At 46.8% G+C, this 19860-nt stretch overlaps 2 protein-coding genes and 1 non-coding gene across 5 annotated transcripts in view; 2 read left to right on the top strand and 1 right to left on the bottom strand.

The window, feature by feature from the left end:
* Window positions 1-1686, top strand: part of SIMC1 (SUMO interacting motifs containing 1) — a 45532-nt gene extending 43846 nt beyond the window's left edge. The window contains exon 10 of the mRNA XM_034655655.1: window positions 349-1686. Coding sequence (XP_034511546.1) covers window positions 349-611 — 263 coding nt within the window. The 3' untranslated portion in view covers window positions 612-1686. The remainder of the gene's footprint in view (window positions 1-348) is intronic.
* On the bottom strand, window positions 1286-14902 carry KIAA1191 (KIAA1191 ortholog). Of its 3 annotated transcripts, none has more exons than XM_019802286.2 (9): window positions 14671-14902; window positions 13491-13603; window positions 13138-13224; window positions 10555-10733; window positions 7395-7509; window positions 5174-5298; window positions 3186-3292; window positions 2851-2993; window positions 1286-2736 (listed from the first exon to the last, which is right to left on the bottom strand). In XM_019802286.2, exons 3-9 carry the CDS (start codon window positions 13163-13165, stop codon window positions 2531-2533), a joined length of 903 nt encoding a protein of 300 aa, XP_019657845.1. In that variant the 5' UTR covers window positions 13166-13224; window positions 13491-13603; window positions 14671-14902; the 3' UTR covers window positions 1286-2530. The 3 variants fall into 3 exon arrangements, with proteins under 3 accessions (XP_019657845.1, XP_002921779.1, XP_011226410.1); XM_002921733.4 differs by having other exon boundaries at window positions 1286-2739; window positions 14671-14900; XM_011228108.3 differs by lacking the exon at window positions 13138-13224 and having other exon boundaries at window positions 1286-2739; window positions 14671-14900.
* A 2932-nt stretch (window positions 14903-17834) lies between these two features.
* LOC117801655 lies at window positions 17835-17941 on the top strand. Its single transcript, XR_004624407.1, has one exon. It is a non-coding gene; the product is annotated as a U6 spliceosomal RNA (small nuclear RNA).
* Window positions 17942-19860: the final 1919 nt, after the last annotated feature.

Below are 19860 nucleotides of genomic sequence, written 5' to 3'. Positions count from 1 at the left end.
AAAAATTCACATGGGTCTTTTTCAAGTGGTTATAGTAACTTGAAGTATAGTTGTTGCATTGTTTAATCTAGGGTCATTGCTTAAATCAACAAAGGGGAAAAACTAAGACAATTTTAATCTGTACGGTTTTAATATGCAAAACTTGAGGGCCAGAGAGAACCAAGAACAAAGGACCTTTTAGAAACTGAGTGACCACGGATACTCAAATGGCCTTTGACTTGTACTCCAGTAACTACCAGTCAAGTCTTTGCCCAGACCCTACCTACTAAACTTGGACTTCATCTTCTTCAGTCATAAAGGAATAAAAAGCAGTTCAGAAGAGTTCAGCTGACGTTTTCCCTCTTGCAGAGCACTTACGGAGCTCAGTGATTGACCGGAAAGACTTAATCATCCAAAGGATTAAGCCCAAGCCCCAGCACGGGGACGACATCACTGCAGTGGACGTGGAGAGGCAGATCGAGGCCTTCCGCAGGCGCCTGACCCAGATGCTGGGGGAGCCGCTGGCGCCCCAGCTCCAAGACAAGGTGCACTTGTTGAAGCTCCTGCTCTTCTATGCCGCGGACTTGAACCCCGACGCCGAGCCTTCTCCCGAGAACCGGAGCGGCCCCTGAGGTCCTTGCAAGCACTGAACACCACGAGTACCTCCTGAACTCTGTCTCCAGCTACTTGGAAGTGCTGAAAGTATCTGAAGTAGTTAAAAATCGTACAGGACCAAACCTACCTTATTGATCTGTAGGTTATAATGACTTTCTAACTCTTTAGTAAATATCTCTTTTTGATATTCTATCCTAGCCTGTTCTCCAATATGGCTTAAATATACAAGGTGTATATATTTTTTAATAAATTATTTATCTATACTTTTTTTGGAACAGGTAATACTATATGCACTATATGTTTAACATTTCCATTCAATATGTGAAAAAAGAAGCCCTCTGCTGAACAAATCTGGACATCAGTGTATGTCATTCAAGGTACTGACAACCTGTTTCAGAAGAGAAAGATATACTCATTTCTCCCTGATGGAACACAAACACCCTATATTACAGCTGTTATATTGCCCATGAATTGGACTTTGTGGCCAGTCTGTTAAGATCTACTGTAATGGGGGTGGGGGGTAGAAACAAAAGGATTGAGTGTTACAAATAATTTGATGTTAAAAGGATACAATAAAAAGGCAATGGATTTTCAAAATACCAAGTTTACCATGTTTAGGTTCTATGACCGTGAGTAGGCAGAATGTAAGAACCAAAAAAAAAAAAAAAAAAAGCTATCCACATTTGAGAAAGCAGTTTAAGAAGTTTGTTTATTGTCAAAACAAATAAGAGATACGAGCATAACAGAAGACACAAATAAATTAATTATTGTGATCATCGTAGACTCCAGGGCTTCTCTATGGAAAGGTCAGCTCAGCTCCTAGTGTAGACATGAATAGTATCCAGAACAAAACCAGTGGGAATTCGAGACAGTGTTTAAGACGATGACTGAACACATACATGGTGAGGAGAAATAAAGTGGCTCCCTTAGTTCCTTTCCTCAGTAACGTATATATTTATAAAAGTATGCAGCTCTTTCTGGGGGACAACCATTTCATATAGAAAAATTTAAAATTTTTCCACTTCCCAGAAAAAGAAAAAAAAGTTTTATGCCTGGCCTGAACAAGAAAATCAAAATAGGAAAAAAAAAAAATCAAAATAGGGTGATGCTAGTTTCACATGAACCTCAAGGCTACCATCTAAATGTAGGTACCACCTTGTGTGTGCTTGAAAAAGTTTAACATCCATTTATCTACCCCAAACCAGTAGACTGAATTTTCTCCCTTAGGAAGTTTTCAACCCAACTGGAGGTAAATTAATTTGATTTTAAAAGTGCAAAATAGGATATGCAAGACTAGTGTTTGTTCTGTGACACATAAAAGCGAAGCATCCCTCCAACAGCACTGGCCAGAGGGGCTCTGGTAAGTGGCTGCAGGACGAAGTGACCCGTAAGGCTCCCAAACGCAAGAACGCTCCAGTTTCAGCACAGGAAGGGGGGTCCCTGCCAAGTCTGGCTGCCAAACAATCTCAGGTCCCCCAGCTGACAAGACTGGAGCACACAGAAGTGCACAGTCAGTCAAAGGGTCAGATCTCAAGTAGCTCGGGCACGCCTCCATTCCAGGCTGTGTCCACGCACGTGTTTACAGTGGCAAAGAAATCAAGAAGCCTCAGTTCCGGAACGACACAAACGTTATTTACCTAGTAAGCAATGATCAAAGTTCTTGTCTAAGGTAAATGATACAAAAGTGAGTAATGAGGTCCCCCATACATCTCTGCTGGGATTATTTAATTTAACTTTAAACCATACAAAATGGCTTCTTCCACACAAGGACAAGCTTTGCACTAACATTTCTCAAAAACCAATTATATCTCCAGCTCTAGCCTCGGTTTAAGAGGTTTAAAAAAAAAAAAAAAAACCTTTCCTATGTCAAAGCCAAGATAAAAGGGGAGTTGGGTATAAGATACCCTCTATCCAGAGTCCCTGGAGTTCTAGAGCTCTAGAAGCCAGTGGGCGTGAGCACATTTAAGTCACGGGGCTTGAGATTATGGGTCCCTGGTGGTGGTTTCTTCCCTTCCATCACTGGGATGTCCATCTTGGGTGGCTTGAAGGTTGCTGGATCTTCAGCCATTCGGGTGGCCTGGACACGGATCAGTTCCATTGGAGAAGGCTTCTGGGCTCCTCTGTAAGCCTGGGTGGCAAAACCTGCTACGGAAGTAAACCAAAAAGCAAATTATTTCAAAATTAGTAGGCAGCCCCCAATATACATGGTAAAATGCCATTCACATGGGGGTTTTTTTTTTGAAGGAGCTGCCTTACCTGAATCAGACTTCTGGAGAGATCTTGGTCCAAAGAGGCTCCATTTATCTGCCAAGTTTCTGTCCTTGTCCCCACTTGCAGAATCCATGGTGCCAGGATTTGGGCCAGGTAAGGCTGTGGAAGAACCAGAAGTGAACCAGCCTCTGGAAGAGAAAGAATAAAACATATCATTATATCCCCTTCCTATGCGTCTAGAAACGTCTCATGCCAAGAGACTGGGAACTGTCAACTCCCCTGCTCCCTCTGAAACCACAGGCTTAAACTCCACTTTTGTATGCAGCACTAGCTTTTCTAGAAGCACACTGCAGCTCGGGAGGCTCACAAGACAGGCTCACCTGGACTTTTGCTTAGGGGAGGAGTGGGGGCTGCTGCTTGGGGTGGATTGGGCTGAGGCCGGCTGCTTCTCTTCTCTGGTTATCTCTCCACTCTGTAGCTTTAGTTTCTGTCCAGATAGGTAAGAAGAGAAACTTTTTAAAAATGAGAGCAAGTATAAAACAGCTGGTTTGGGTGTAAACACCTTGGTTCACACTTTAACTTCAGGCAAAAGGAAACACAGTAGGTAGAATAATTTTGGCTTATGGAACAGATATTCCTTTGACTCTGCCATACTAGACAAAATTCCATCTTTAAGACAATCCATTCATTCTACAACATATCTCAAACGGCTCTGTACTAAGCACCACGCTAGAGCTGTTACTTTCAGAGAAGTAACTTTCCCACACTTCCCCAGTAAGTGGAAGAACCAGAACTCAAGCTGTAGGCCTTGTAGACCAAGTAAGTAGGGCCTTGAACTCTGAGGCTGCTTCTGCCAGGTACAAACCCTGCCCTTCCAGGTGTCTCAAGGCACACTATTCCTCTCGGGCTAAATGCTTTCTCTGTGGCGTCTGTCCCCTTCTCTCCCCTTTCCCCTCCCACGGCCAGTCACTCTGGGTTCCCTGGGCATTGTAAACACACGTCTACGATACAGACTAGCGGTCTGGGGGGGAGAGACAAGTAGACAAGTCTACTCCTCAGTTCTAGATCACGGCACCCCCACTGTCTCTGTGCTCCAGGTCTAGTTTGGTCTCATTCCAAACAAATGAGCAAGTCTAAATGTTCTCAAACGCTCACCATCTCAATGTATGGAAGCTGGCATTCAGCCTTCCTCATGCTCTACTCGTGTGGCCAAGATGCAGAAAATGGGCCAAGTCAACTCTACTGTTACAAGGAGTGAACTGCTCCACTGAGGGATTCTGACTCACACCTATCCTGGGAACTTCTCAAAAACGGACAGTAGCCCCTCTCCGGAAGCATGTATCTTGTCTCAGAAGTTAAGCTGGTCACCAAGCCAACCTTGATCCCCTAGGCAGTGGTTTTTAAACTCAGGACGTGGGGAATCACCTGGCGCGCTCACTGTGAAGTGCACACAGTCCGCAGTGTCTTACGTCCTTGCCCTGGGGCCACCACACCCTGGGGCCACCACACCCAGATTACCGTACACTCCTCCACACAGTGTGTAGCATGGTCCCCTCGGGAGCCCCTTCAGAAGCCGGGTTCAGACAACTTTCGAATGTGGGGGAAAAAACACCAGGAAATAGGGAATCAGGAGACTTGAGTTCTAGTACTGTGACTGGTTAAATATATGACCTTGGACTTGTCTCTGCATTTATAAGATATAAAGAACAGTATCTCCCTCCAAGGACTAACACAAAGATTGAGTGAACGCAAGTGCCTCAGAGGTCACGAGGCACTATTAAGTACCAACTGGGATTCCCGACAGAAAATCCCTTGAAACTATGTCATTCACACGACTGTTCAGTCGTCATTAACCTTATCAAAAATTATTCTTCACTCACTCCAATTTTAGAAATGAAAAGGCAGAAACATTTCAATTCTACACGTGACTTTAATTTTGTAACAATGAAACACAGAGCACAATGTTCCTTTCCCACTAAAGTGCTACCTCTGTAAAGATTGCCCAATTCTCCCCTCCCCCAAAGTCGGTCACCCTGGTACACAAAGTACCCGCTTCACTGTTCGTAACGTGCTCGCACATCACATGTGTGAGCTCAGTCTCAGCTGCGCCTCCTGACCATAAGGAAACCAGGCGATACCCCCACTTCATAGATGGATAAGCGGAAACCACCAGGCTAACAGGTTGCTCTGGAGCTTTCAACCAGAAAGTGCCACCACGGTGGGACTGAACCAGTTCTGAACTGCTCGGCCAAATCTTTCCACTGCTCTCCACACCCCCCAGCTGAACGAGCGGGAACTTCTAAGCGCAGCCACATCTCAGGCTCTGAGTGGGGAGGGCTTAGTTAAAGTTCCTAAGAAACAAGCTTACGTGGAGCGCTTCTGCCACTCGAAGGTACTTGGTCTCCTCGGTGGTAAGGCCCTTGTGGGGTGTGTAGCCAGCATCGCTCAGCCCTGCCTGCTGCTCAAAACGCTGAATGCTCTCCTGGTTCTGTTCTGGGAACAGAGGAGATGACAGTCATGCCCATCCCCCTCCCCACCACAAACTGGGGGAGTTCAACACGGACATCTGCTGTCCTCCCCAGACGCAAGAGACCACATTGACCATCTGAGGACGAGGGGTCCCCCAGACAAGCACCACAGCAGTAATGCTGAACCTCGTACAAACGTTCTCTAACGAGAAGGAAGCCTTCCCTCACACCAAGCTAGGAACAGGTTACTCCTAAAGGGAGTGCTGGATAACCTCCAGGGAAACACTCCTTACCTCCCTTTTATCTGTACACTGACATTTTCTTTGTATTTAGAAACGCAACATGGAGAAGGCAGCTGACATTCAGAAAAGTGCAAGTTCTCCAGGCGTAAAGCTTCCTCAGGCCAACTCACACCCCCGTCATCCACACTCAGATTTCCACCAAAGAGAAACGGGCCACATTTAGGCTGGATGGCACCAACATACCAATTAGATCCAAACCATAGAGAACGTGCCTTGAACTAGCCAAGGTCTACGGATCCCACGTTTCTCATGTATGAGATCTGCCATCACAGTGCCTGGCATAACAGACAGGCAGAACTCAGCGTTAGGTCAGTCTGACCTCACATGTCATCAGTAAGTCCGTTATACTGCGGAATGACTGACAGCTGCATGTTTGCTTCAACTGCACCCACACCGCATAATACACCCCTTCATACAGGAATGTGGCAGCTGTGGCCCAATAGCCTAGACAGCAGATGTCCTTTATGACTTAATCATTCCCTTTCTAAGGAACTTTTATATTATCATTAGAAATAGAAGCAAAGAAAAAAAAATGCATAAAGATGTTTTCCAGTCTTACCAGGTAGCCACCTGAAAATGTAAAAGGCAGGAAAGGATTTAATGAATACCAGGGATTTTAAATGCAGCTATGGTTTTGTTTTTAAGACCAGACAACAAAGTTCACGGCAGTATTAGTTAAGAAAAATAGAATGGCATGTCTACTCTACCTGTGATTGTATAAAAATATGCTTAAAAGTGGCAGTGACCAGACCAGACAGGTGTCTGAGTGACACAGCACACCGCGCTGTCACAACGTCCCGTACTGCTGACGAGCGGCCTGTCACTGAAGAAGTTAATACTGTGTTGAGAGCTCTGACCAAGCTCCCGAGCGCTGCCACGGTACGTTCTCAAGCTGGCAAGATACAAGCAGTATTTGCTGATTCAAAAGTGCCTTTATGTGTGAATCAAAAAAGAGTCCGAGTGAGAGTCTGGACTTTTGGTTCTTGGGTGAATTCTCCAGGAACTGCCCGACACAAGCTGATGCCCTCCCAGAGCAGATAAACGAGAGCTTCCGACTTCAAAACTGAGCCAACCAAAGAACCTCTGTGCTCTGCGGAGCTACTGCTGACAGGCAGAGCTGTGCACCCGACTTCCCACAGCATCCAGAAGGCCCTCCGGAACCAACAAGTTCAGTGAACTTGTTACCAGGTTTTAAAGGAGAGGAGAGGGGGGAAAAAAAAAACCAATTCTCTCGTTCCTGGTCTCATTAGAACCACAAACCACACATTCTTAGGGCTAAAGATGCTTGAGGCACCAAACTTGCCTCAGGTCCAGAAAGACAAACAACTCTGAGCCTTTCAATTAAAAAAAGAAGAAAAAGAAGAAGTAGAGCAGGGCAGGTGGGAGACGCCTTGGTGTGTCAGCTTCCCCAGCAGAGCCTGAGACCATCACAGCGGCAGCTCCGAGCCACCGAGCGCGGGGGCCATCGAGACCTCCCCTCAGCCCACCAGCCGGAGTCCTCATTTCATGGAGGGCAACTCTCAGGAGTTAAGTCCCCTGCCCAAGGCCACACTGACGCACATAGGAAAATAAGGCTGTTGTCAGCAAAACGGCAGGAGCGACCCTGAATTAACTGGGATGCTTACTATCTGGCCCATCTTCCACCTCAGTGGACCTTCAACAGCAGCGCGTCGGCAGCCACGCGGACAAGCGCCAGGCAGAGTCAGGACACGGCAGGTGAAGGCGCGGGAGTCGGCGGACTCCCCCCCAGCTAGCTTGCAGGAAGCCCCAACTCTCCCCACCCCTGCTGCCTTCTACTCTGAGGATGAAAAGTGCTTACTTGTGATCAGAGAATTCATGATGACATGCGTAGCTTTAGCCTTCACCACAGGGGCCTTGTCCACACTGTCAGTGGCCGATGGCTGGGAGGAGACACTGGCCTCCCCTTCCTCCGCCTGTTCGAGAGAGGTAAGGAGGCGCTTGAGCAGGGCAGGGGAGTCGCACAACCAAATTTACTCCTTTGGGGAAGAAGTCACTGCGATACCTTTCATCTGATACGTAAGGAAATATCTGAAGGGGGACTGGTTGTCTCTACCCAATTACATAGGTATTATCCGTAGTGACGACACACAGAGACATTATATGATAGTGTGAATTTGTCAAAGGGGGAAAGGCAGAATTTGAAACTCCAAGGTCTACTACCTTCCCAGCCCCTGTCTGTGCAATATTCTGTATTATCGTGTCCCTAAGAATGCAGAAGAAACACTTACTACGAAGCCCCGACCACGTACCAGGCACTATGCTGGCCTTTGCTTAATCACTGCATTTGCTAAGTGGTTCTCAAACGTTGCTGAGCGTCACAATCCCACGGGAGGACCTGTTACACAGACTGCTGGCCCACCCCAGAGCTGATTCAGTGAGGGGGGGCGCAGGGGGGCGGCTCAAGAACTCGTGTTTCTAACGAATTCCCAGGTGATATAAATGCCGCTAGTGCCCGAGACCACGCTGTGATGCCCGCTGCTCTAAAGGTTCAAGTAACGGTCTTTTAAAACAAACCCCCCCAAAAATCTAAGTAGCTCCCAATCTGTCACATGAGAGAGCTCAGACATAGCACGCTCTGTAATCCAAACACCAGACGCCATACAGGAGTAGCGAGGAGAAGAGAACTGTGTCTGGTCCATTCTCTGCTTCTCCAAAGGAATAGAGGAGAAAGATGGTCCGAAAGGAGGACAGCAGAAGAAAGTACTGAAATGCTGCATCTCTGTTACAAAACGGGATTTACATCTTTTAGCTGTAACCCTACTCGAGTAAAAGGGATCTCTGCTTCCTTACTTGGAGCGTGGCTGACGGATTGGACACGGAGAGTCGGGACAAATGAGAGAATTCGTGTAATGAGTCAGGCCAAGCTTTCCTTTGAGAGAGCAGCTGTTCCAGACTGTCAACTGTTCCAGCTGGGGCATGAGAGAAAACCGGAAGCCCAGCCCTTGCCCAGTGGAGTATGCAGCGATGAAATGGGTGTGCCTCTTGAAAGCACTATCACAAGCCATGCTTGGGGGCACCTGGGTGGCTGAGTCGCTTAACTGTCCGACTCTTGGTTTTGGTTCAGGTCATGATCTCGGGGGTCGCTGAGATTGAGCCCCAAGTCAAGCTCCATCAGCACCGAGTCTGCTTGAAAGATGCTCTCCCTCTGCCCCTCCCCCACTCGTGCCTCTTTAAATCTTTGAAAAAAAGAAAAAAAAGAAGAAGCCATGCTTGTTTTCTGCCCTTGTCCCTTGAGTCCACTGCTCTGGCCTTGCAGCCAGGTTGCTGGGCCCTTTCCCACTAGCACTGCCTCTACTTTCTACACTAAATGTTTTCTCTTCAACAAATGACTGGGTCGGATTTCAGTAGATAACTGATCCAGGGAATCCGCCCCCCGAGCTGTAGGGGATGCTTTCATAGAAAGAAGCTCCCTATTTTGAGAGCTTCATGGGGGAGGACAGGGGGCCTCATTGGAAAGGAAGGATTAAATACAGCTCTACCGAGTGAAAGTTAAGCAAGGGGCCAGGAGTCACACTATCAGCCACACACCCAATGTGTCAAGCCTTTTAATCCTCTTCTATGTAATCTCCACAACACCTCCGTGACATATTCTCATCTCTCAGATGGGAGACACTGTGACACAGGGGTGGAGCTGTGTCCCCAAGGTCACTGCCAGTACATAGACCCTTAGGGATTCACACCCAGGTCCGCTTTGGCAGCTGCTTACTGTGTACTTCCTGCCACACCCTGAGCTGTTACAGGGCTCAAAGTTCAGTGAAACTAGCTGCACGTTAAATGGCCTCACCCGAACCTGGCAGGCCTAGTTTATTCAGGCAGGCTTGGTGGCTGGAGTCAGAAGCGAGGGAGACACAGCCCCTCCAGTCAGGAAGCATGTCTGCTACAAGCATGTGAGGACCTATGAAGCCAAACGGCACAGAAGGGCTGGAGAACAGATCAAGGTGCAACTGGGGTGCGTGAATGTGTGTGTGTGTGTGTGTGTGTCTGTGTGTGTGTGTGTGTGTGTGTGTGGTGGGCCTGAGGAAAGAGGCAGCTTTTTTTTTTTTTAAGATTTTATTTATTTATTTTTGAGAGAGAGAAAGCATAAGTAGGGGAGTGGAAGGCAGAGGGAGAAGCAGACTCCCCGCTGACCAGGGAGCCCTATGCAGGGCTCAATCCCAGGGCCCTGTGGTCATGACCTTAGTCAAAGGCAGATGCTTAACCAACTGAGCCACCCAGGCGCCGGAAAGAGGCAGCTTTTAAGGAGGATGGCAGTGGGAAGAGGCATCTGAGGCAGGAGGAACAGCATGAGGAAAAGCACAGCATGTGTTCAGAAAAGAGCCAATTTTTCCCCCAATCACTCAACGAACATTTTTTTAGAATCCATTTGATGCCAGGTTGTTCTGCCAGATACTGCAGATGGGAGTACAAAATTGGCCCTGGCCCCTAACCTCAAAAAGCTAATGGGAGGTGATAAAATAACGCAGGGATTATGACAGGGGTCCGTGGTAAGGGGAGAGCTCAAAGGGGAAAGGTGGTAGTCTTATCGGGAGGATGGAGAAAAATCATAGAAAAAGATGTCTGAGCTAAGACTTAAAGGATACCATTTATCAGGCGGCTGGAGTGGGAAGAGGAGTGAGAGAACAGGATGGCAACTATAAACACTCCAGGCAACGAGCAGTGTGACACAAAGACTTAAGAGCATGAGATACCCATTAAGTGCAAGAAATCTTAAATGATTCGCATGGTTGGATCACGGGGCAGGGGGATGACACAGAAGAGTCTCAGGTAGAAGACAGGGCCATTCTAGCTTGAATTCACAAGGGCAAAAAGGCCCGCCAACTCCAGCTGAGGCACTGAAAACATCAGGGATCGGTGACTGCGCAGTCGTATGGGGGCCAGGAGCCACTGAAGGCTTCTGGAGCAGAGGAAGGAAAACGAAGAGGTTGGGCTTGCCAGAAGCAGTCAGCGGAGTCAGATACCTTGTCGAGGTGCTCATACTTGCGCTCTGGAATCACTGGCTTCCAGGGGATGCTGCCCATGTCCGATGGAGGAGGAGTCATGGGCGTAGGGTCCTCGAGGGCATCATCATAGCTGAATGCCCGGCGGTACATCCCGATGGGCAGGGACATCTTGCCTAGAAGCCCACTAGGCTCAAGAGCTAAGAACAGAGATACCTGTCAGGATGGGTTCAGCAGCTGAACATGCTAATATTTTTTAATTCATCTCTAGGCAGGGAAGCTCTGAAACACTCTTATTCTGGGACAGCGCAATGGCTCATTCTGGAATAGCTAATCCACTCAAGGAAAAGTAATAGTACTAAGTCCTTTCTTTATGCCTGACACTTTGAATTCTCCACTTTACCCATTCAGAAGCCCTGATCCATTTTTATGGAGTAGAAAAACAAAGTTCAATTTAAATTGACTTGAGCAAGCTCATACAGCTTCAAAGTACAGTTTGGAATCAAAATCCAAACCTATCTGATTTCAAAACTTACGTTCTTTATGCCACAGAAGCCACCCCACACAATCACCCCACGGCTCTCAACTCCTACAGGACCGAAGATATGAAGTTCTTGCTCCCATTTTATAGATAAGGAAATTAAGGCCTAGAAGTAAAGTGATTTGCCAAAGCTCATACAGAAAGTAGCCAGCTGGGGCTCACCTGCAAATCTTCTGCCTTCCCTACCTAACTCTGCCAGAAGAATTTAAAACAACAACAACAACCACCAAGAGTACTATTACAAGAAATAGTAAAACAATCTGCTGTCCAGTGTCGCCTCTAGTCTCGAGTATTCTGTATGATTTAAACAGCAGAGCCAATTTCTGTCACAGAAACTGCTTCTAGCACACTGCCGGCTGGTCCTGCCATCCTGTTCACTGGAACGCACTGGCAGAACGTCCCACTGTGACGCAGGCACCCTACCTACTTCAAGGGCACTCTCAGTTCTGCCAGACCAGGGAGCAAAGTTCATTTTGTTTGCCTGTTAATCCTTTCGCAGCAGAACTGACGTCCAGATCCTGCCTTCAGCGTGATGTTTTCCAGCTTAAAATTACACCGTAACTATCTAAGACATCCACTGCAATGGCAGTAAGTCCCAAATTGGCAAAGCCACTTCATTTAAACAGCAAGGGAAACAAGCAGCTATCATTTTTATTACTATTAATAGTAAGTACTAACAAATCCACAGAAATAAAGAATTGGTGGTTGGAATGGGACAGAGGAGTCACTACTAATGGGTACAAGGTTTTCTTTCTGGGCTGATGCAATGTTCTGGAATTAGATGGTGGTGATGGTTGTACAACCGTGTGAATACACTAAACACCACCAAATTGTTCACTTTAATTGGGAATCTTATCGTATGTGTATGCTCTCAATTAAAATAAACACGTAAGCAAAAATAATCATTCCCGAATACCCTCCCTTGTTGGGCAGCTACACCCCTCCTCTTACTCGATCCTCATTAAGCAGATATTCTCATTTTCCAGCTCAGGAAACCGAGGCATAGGTCTTAAGTGACACCCAGCTAGCAAGGTGCGGACTGCATAACAGGTCTAAGCCAGTGCCCACACTCTACACGCAACACTCTGTGCTCCCCACGCTACAAAGCTTCTGCCTTATGAGCGCAACCCTATGGCCCAGACGGTTACAGGGAGTTTGTGGTAATCACAGCAACAGTGAAAGACAAACTAAAACACGAACTGATGATGTTAGAGACCAGAGATGGATACACATCAGGAGACATGGGAGAAACTCCTCTATTAATCCACTTAATTTGGGAGCAATTTCAAAACATCTTAAAGACTCCTCCCTGCAGCCATCCCAATAGTCCTTCTAAAAATAATAAAGTCAGCTAAGATTCCGTAGGAAATATACTCCTACCGATGGAGACCAAAAAATTGTCTGAGCAGCAAATATATATTCATCACTAACTTTTAACTCACATTTTCACACATGTTTAATCTTCACAGCAACCTTGAGAGGCACTATCTCTTTACTGAGAATCAAAATTTGAGTGATTCAGATTTAATTAAAAATCACTGGCCCTTCCCACTAGAACAGTCCTAGGAGGGATCAATGACTTTAGTACTCCAGAAAGTATTGCCTTAGGCAGGCCCAGGATCCATTAAATGTTGCTGTAAGCATTTTCCTAACTGCCCAAATTTAATCTGCCTTTAAATCAGGCTGGTGCCTTTTTGCCCAGACCTCCATTCTGCCCACTCCCAATCCCCTCCAAAAAGGGGAGTAAGTACAATCATCATTTTGGTACATATTAAAGAACTACACAACTTATTCTGAATTCTTATTTGATATCTGTAGGAAACTGACAAATTTGGCATACCTTTAAGTATGCAATGACTGTTCTCTTTCAATTTAGGGTTTGGGTTCATACCTGGCTGGGTAGGTTAATAATATTTAAATGTTCCCAATGTATTAAGTTAAATACTTGCCCGGTAACAGAAAGTAATCATTAATATATGGCTGAGGAAAAAAAAAAAGTGGTTTCTATTTAGCTTAAAACATTAAGGGCAAAGCAAGACTTTATCAAAAAGAATTAAGTTTACCAGGCACTTCTGGTTGTCTCGAAGCCATTGAAAGACTGGGATCCAGATGCTTTTTCTATATAGAATTCGGAGCTGAGTCCCTGCCACCTAATAAAAATAACAAAGGGCATTTTCTTACAGTGAACACCAATGAATAGCTCCAGTGCTGTTCTTGCGACAGGCACACAGTTTTATGGCCTGTTTACAAGGCTGAAGCACACATAAAAGAGCCAATGGGTGACAAACATGCCAAAGGAGATTAAAAAAAAATTATTTTTAAAGGAGAAAAAAAATTTTTAAAGGTCTCACCTGTGGCTGATCTTAACACCTGTGATATGACAAAGACACTATACGTGGTGAAAAGGTCACCTTACCAGAGTGAAATGATGTGACGATTATGCTGACAGAGAGGTATTAATGAGGAACATTGTCCAGCTGCTGCAAATTAGCAAAGCTGCTTGGGAAGAGTCCATCCATTTCAGGGGTTCTAAGAAAAACAAACAACCAGCATTGGTATAGCCCTTCAGAGTCTGCCAAACACCTTCCTGTACATTCCGTATTCCCCACAACCTTGCAAGAGTGATTATACACATCATTTTTAAGTAAGTTAGGGCTTACTTAACCAACAGTAAGGGGCTATTTACCATACGGGTAAACTCATTCTTTGTTGCTAACACTAATACTCATGAAGGGTTTTATACAACAGTTATCCTGGGTTTTAACCCTTGAGGCAACTCTGCAAAGCGGGCATTGTTTATCCCCTAAAATTTTAGAAGGAGGAAACGAAAAATCAGATGTGTTCATGTGATTTGTCCAAGGTCACAGGTAAGTGGCCCATCTGCAAAGCAGGTAGCTTCAACCTCCTTTTTCAGGGGAATTAAAACAAAGCCCTGAAAAAGCCAAATTATTTGCTTTTCAACTTGCCACACTGCCCCTCTACATGATTAAGCTCAGGGGACAACTAGTCAGTTCTTTACATTAAAGAGCATCGCAGAAACCAAAGTTCAGCCATCCTCCGGGTCCAGGAAACATTCCGACCCACATACATCCTTTCCCCTTCCCCTTCCCTTTCCGTTCCCACTCCCCCGCAGAGCTCGCGCAACTCCTTCACGGGATGCGGAACAAAGCCACCAGGATATGAAAGGCCAGGTCTGACCCAACCCCCCCGCCGCTCACCCCTCGAGACTAAGGAAAAGGAGATTAAGGCCGGGGCCTGGCACAAGCCGAAGGTTTTCCGAGAGTTGGGCACGGCGGAGGCATGGGGGTGAGGGCGAGGAGTGGGGGTCCCAGCCTAGGCCAGTCTGAGCAAGCCGAAGCGAGGCCCGGTGCAGGGGATGCAGGGGACCATCAGAGAGAAGTCCCCTGGGAGACCCCAGAAGGAGGGGTAAGAGACGCAAGGGGCAGTCGGGCCGAGCTCTGTGCCTGAGGAGGGGAGAAGGGAAAGGGACTGAGAGGCCCGGGGTCAGCGCCTTGGTGGAGAAGCCAGAGGCGAACCCCTCCGGGTGCGCGAAGGACGCAGCCCCAAGAAGGTCCAGGCCCGGTCCGTCTGGTTACCTGTTCTTCCGCCGCCGCGGGGTCGGCTGCGGCCCGAGCTCCGGCACTAAAGAGGCTCTGAGGACCCACGTCTCACGAGACGCTGTGGCGCAGTAGGCACCCAAGCCATCGTGTGAGCGGCGTTATGCCCGTGGCGACACCGAAGGCCCCGGGCACCAAACAGGGAACACTGGCCGCCGGGCCGGCCGGCAGCCTTCCCGTAAAGCCTTCCGAAGTCTCGTCGCATCATGCGAGACTTGGCCCGAGAGGCTCTCACGGCATGCTGGGAGCTGTAGTCCACGGTCACAAAGGCTCCACGACCATAGCTGCAGGACGCGTCGGGGGACCACAGTTCCGAGTGGGGAACCAGCCATCTCCCCGAGGAAAAGCCACCCTTTACCACCATCCTGTGCCCTGGTCTGTGACAGGCTGAGGAAGACGGAGATGGCATTGGAAAGTGACACCCTCAAACCCGTTTAGCGGAGATGAAGTTGGGGCCCAGAGAGATGAGAACTCGCTTGACTAATAAGAGGTGAAGCGAGCAGGCTCCCCCTTCCAGAAACAGCTGGGTTAGGCAGGGTTCATAGGAACAGCACAACAGAGGAGCACCTGCTCTCCCCTCGGTAAGGTGGCCCTAATAGCATTTCCCTTTGACACTAAGGAAAGTGACACTTGGCGAGGTGCCAGCTCAAATGTCACATCCTGAAGGAAGATTTCCCTTTTTTCCCAAATGTGTTTACAAATATGACAAAACAACAAAGTTAAGGAAGTCAAAGATGAAAAAAAAAAAATCTATCCCCGTTTCTACCCAAGTCCAAAGCTTGCCATCAAGGCTCATCTCAGGGGGACTGTGAAGACTTGAGGGTGGATCTCACATTTAGATTCTGCATGTGATGTTTGCTGGGACTACTGGCAGACCCCGACAGGCTTCGCTCCTGCAACTGTAAACTTTGAGTGCCATAACCAAACCACGGTGCTTGAGCGTGCCACGAATTCAAGTCTCTTATGAATTCTATGATTGGCTTCTGAATAGCACAATTACATTGCAGTGTGATTTTTGTGTGTTAAAAGTGTTGCTTTGGGGTCCCCTGGTGGCTCAGTGGGTTAAGCAGCAAATCTGGATTTGGGATCAGGTCATGCTCTCAGGATCGTGGGATCAAGCCTCATATCTGCTCTGTCCTGAGTGCAGAGTCTGTTTGTCCCTCTCCCTCTGTTCCTCCCACCCTGCTCACTCTCTCAAATAAATAAATAAAATCTTTCTAAAAAAACAAAAATAAAAGTGTTACTTTGTTTTTTGTTTTTTTAAAGATTTTTTATTTATTTATTTGACAGAGATAGAGACAGCCAGCGAGAGAGGGAACACAAGCAGGGGGAGTGGGAGAGGAAGAAGCAGGCTCCCAGCGGGGGTGCCTGATGTGGGACTCGATTCCAGAACGCTGGGATCACGCCCTGAGCCGAAGGCAGACGCTTAACCGCTGTGCCACCCAGACGCCCCAAAAGTGTTACTTTGTTAATCTGGAACTTTTAAAATATGCTATAATTTTTTATATTCTGCAGAAGCAAAGCTGACACCTTGCCCTCCTCCATCAAGAGGATAGGCTACACAGCACATTTCAGTCAAGGCAGGAGAAACAGGACTTTGCACCCTTATATAAACAATAAGCATCAGCTTGTTTTTATCACCAAAGAAAACTAAAGTCTTTCCTGACTCTCTGACTAGAACAACTTTATCCCTGACTTTCGTAGTACAAATTTCCAAACCTATGGCATTATGTTGATCATTGTCATGTAAGAAAATTGCTGTTTCCCACAAAAAAAACAGACTAAACTTTTAACCTGCACAATCTTAAAGTTTTCCCCTTTAAATGCGTGTTGTATTTTTTACCGAGGAGCACATTATTTTAAAGCCTGGTGTCCCCCAGAAGCCTTCTTTGGAAGTAAACCACTTTTCGAAAGGGTCTGGTTGCATAGCTGAGGATTCAGTCAAAACTGAATCCACAAGGCCCAAGAAGGGTACGTTTTGAGCTGTTTGAGCTCAGGCCATCTTTTGTGGGTCCTGGGGTGGATTTCTTGTAGCAATAGAGGTTCCCCTTCATCCCCTTTTGTGCTTTTCTCTGACTCTGGTTTTGGTTCATAGCCAAGCCTGCTTCCACTTCTATGCACAGCCACTTCATTTCCCCAGGCGTGGCAGCATCATTGGGAAGTTGGTCCTTCAGATCTGACTGTATGGTTAAGTGTCTGGGGGCAGACAACAGTCAAGGGTCCCTGTATGGTTGCCTTTTAATATATGTTTATAACATACACTCACTATGAAACTAATAATCGAACTGCTTTTGTCTCGGAATTGCCTTTTTGCACTCACTTGGGCATTTCATACTTTAACAAATGTGGATCCTCAAAAATTGGAATTGACCAGTATCTCTCTTGCACCCACCCCAGATGGCCCAAAGCTACTTCATGGGGGAGGAGGCAGGCAGCAGAATCAAATTCTGCCTACCTGCCTTCCTCTGGTCATCTGCCCCCTCTGGCCAGTCCAAGCCCTCAGAAAGGCCCACTCCTTAGAGAGACTTGCCAACATTCTCAAACACCCATCATCAGCAGACAGGAACTTGTTTACTGAGAAGGGAGCAGGTGGGGCATTTGCAGTTCTGGGGTTTCTAGACTGGGAGCTCTATCTGGAAGCCTGCCCCACCGATCATCATGGATGAGGCATTCCCATTGCCCACTCAGCAGCAGAGCAAACTAACACTCTCAAGGGGACCTTGGCAAAGGCACCTTAGCCAGGAAACGGCAGAGTTGAAATTCAAGCCCAGGGCTCAATGCCCCGCCAATAGTTTGGCTGCCAGCTGTGCTTGGCCTCAGCTACTCCACTTTTAATATCTTAGGGGCAAGAGGGTTGAAGGCACATTCCCACAGGAAAAAAAAAAAACTAGAAGTAACATCTCCCTCTAGTGGTAAGGGAGAAAGATTTTACGGAAGAGATTAAAGGATGTTGGGTCAACTGCCAGACTGTTCTTAGACACCAACTTCACCAGCCTGATATTACAGGTGGCACAACTAAGGTACAGAGAATAGAAGGAACCAGGCCAATGTCACACAGTTAGTCTGGGGGTAGTTAATTAAATAGAAAATGTGTTCTTGTGTCTTGGCATGATGCTCAGAGCTTGGGATACCCTGGGGAGGATGTGCTCACTTCGGCAGCACACATATTAAAATTGGAATGATACAAAGGAGATTAAAGTGGCCCCTGCACAAGGGATACATCGGAAAGGAGGACACAGCCCCTGACTATTATGGGCTGAACTGTATCCTCCCAAAAGGTGTATGTTGAAGTCCCAAACCCCAGTGACTCGGAACAGAACAGTATTTGGAGATAAAGTCTTTAAAGGATAATTAAAATAAGGCTGGTGTCCTTCTGAGGAGAGGAAGAAACCCCAGGGTTGCACACACACATAGAGGAAAGGCCATGTAAGGACACAGTGAGAAGGCAATTAACTGCGAGCCTGACAGAGAGGACTCAAAAGAAACCAAACCTGCCACCGTCTTGATCTTAGACTTCTAGACTCCGGAACTGTGAAAAAATAAATTTCTGTTGTTTAAATCACCCAGTCTATACTACTTTTTATGGCAACTCTAGCATTTAACACAAGGAAACAGACAATGACTGGATGATTATGAATAACTACAAATCAAATGTCATGAAGCAATAGCACCGGGTGCTATATCATAGAAGGACTGACTCTGGAAGGTCAGGGGAGGTGGCCCAGAGAAGTACAAGTTATACCAGCAAATAAGTAGATGGGAGAGGGTGCTCCAAGCAGGGCTCCAAGGTAAGAGCAAAGACGCAAATATAGGAGAAAGCTTGTGTCGGAAGAACTGAGAGAAAGTACAGCTGGGGGTGGGATCTTTGAGGTTGGCAGAGCCCCCATTTGGTTGGGCTTTATGGGCCAAGGTACAGGGTTTGGTCTTTTCCCTGAAAGCCAACAGGGTAAGGGGCCATCTCAAAGTAGAGTGTAAACAACTCTGATGTCAGCCTTTGGTGAGGAAGGGACGGGACAGTTAGAAAGGTTAGTTGCAATGGGCCCTGGTGTGATTTTGTTAGGCTAGGTTTTGTTAGGCTAGAATGCTTTATCTGGATGGCAGAAGTCAGTGCATGTAAATGCAGTTGGGAAGAATCAAGCAGAGAGGGGGGTGCGGAAGATGTGAGTGAGTGAGGGGTTGAGAGCCCTGAGGGGCAGCAAGGGGCATCTGGCATTCAATAAACTACCTAAGGCCTATGAGCTTTCCAGGGACCTACAAAAACATCTCTGAGTACAAAAAGTAAAATCATTGTCTCCAAAATTTTTTTTACACCGTGAATAATCAAAATTAATGTTTAATTAAGTGCCGGCACAACAGATTATGCTGTCAACTTCCTTTATGATAATATTTAATGTTCAAAATAGCATTTACATTTGAAAGCAATTTGGGAGTTAGATTTTTCTTACTTTTTTTTTTTTAAAGATTTATTTATTTAGGGGCACCTGGGTGGCACAGTGGTTAAGCATCTGCCTTCGGCTCAGGGCATGATCCTGGCATTATGGGATCAAGCCCCACATCAGGCTCCTCCGCTATGAGCCTGCTTCTTCCTCTCCCACTCCCCCTGCTTGTGTTCCCTCTCTCGCTGGCTGTCTCTCTCTGTCGAATAAATGAATAAAATCTTTAAAAAAAAAAAAAAAAAAGATTTATTTATTTATTTATTCGACAGAGAGAGACACAGCCAGCGAGAGGGAACACAAGCAGGGGGAGTGGGAGAGGAAGAAGCAGGCTCCCAGTGGGGGAGCCTGATGTGGGGCTCGATCCCGGAACGCCAGGATCACACCCTGAGCCAAAGGCAGACGCTTAACCACTGTGCCACCCAGGCGCCCTGATTTTTCTTACCTTAAAATAAATCCCAAGTAGGGGCGCCTGCCTGGTTCAGTCGGTTGAGCTTCTGCGTTCGGCTCAGGTCATGACCCCAGGGTCCTGAAATTGAGCCCCAAGTCGAGCCCTACCTCAGGCGCCCTCTGCTGTTCTCTCTCCCTCTGCTCCAGGCTCTCTCTCTCTTTCTCTCTCTCTAGCTTATACTCCCTCTCTCAAGTAAATAAATAAAATCCTTTAAAAAATAAATAAATAAATAAATCCCAAGTAGTGCCTTAGTGCTCCCGCCCCAAAAAAAACACAGCCAATCAC

Source organism: Ailuropoda melanoleuca, chromosome 3 (genome assembly GCF_002007445.2).
Source record: "Ailuropoda melanoleuca isolate Jingjing chromosome 3, ASM200744v2, whole genome shotgun sequence".
NCBI lineage: Eukaryota > Metazoa > Chordata > Mammalia > Carnivora > Ursidae > Ailuropoda > Ailuropoda melanoleuca.
This window is presented reverse-complemented; position numbering and strand designations above follow the sequence as displayed.

Excerpts from the sequence above, each read along its gene's own strand:
- KIAA1191 (XM_002921733.4), bottom strand. The coding sequence starts at position 13,165 with ATGGCTTCGAGACAACCAGAAGTGCCTG. Across the intron at positions 5,299-7,394 it reads CATGAATTCTCTGATCACAA|AACAGAACCAGGAGAGCATT; the intron begins GTAAGCACTTTT and ends CTCTGTTCCCAG. Across the intron at positions 3,293-5,173 it reads GAGTGGCAGAAGCGCTCCAC|AAACTAAAGCTACAGAGTGG; the intron begins GTAAGCTTGTTT and ends CTATCTGGACAG.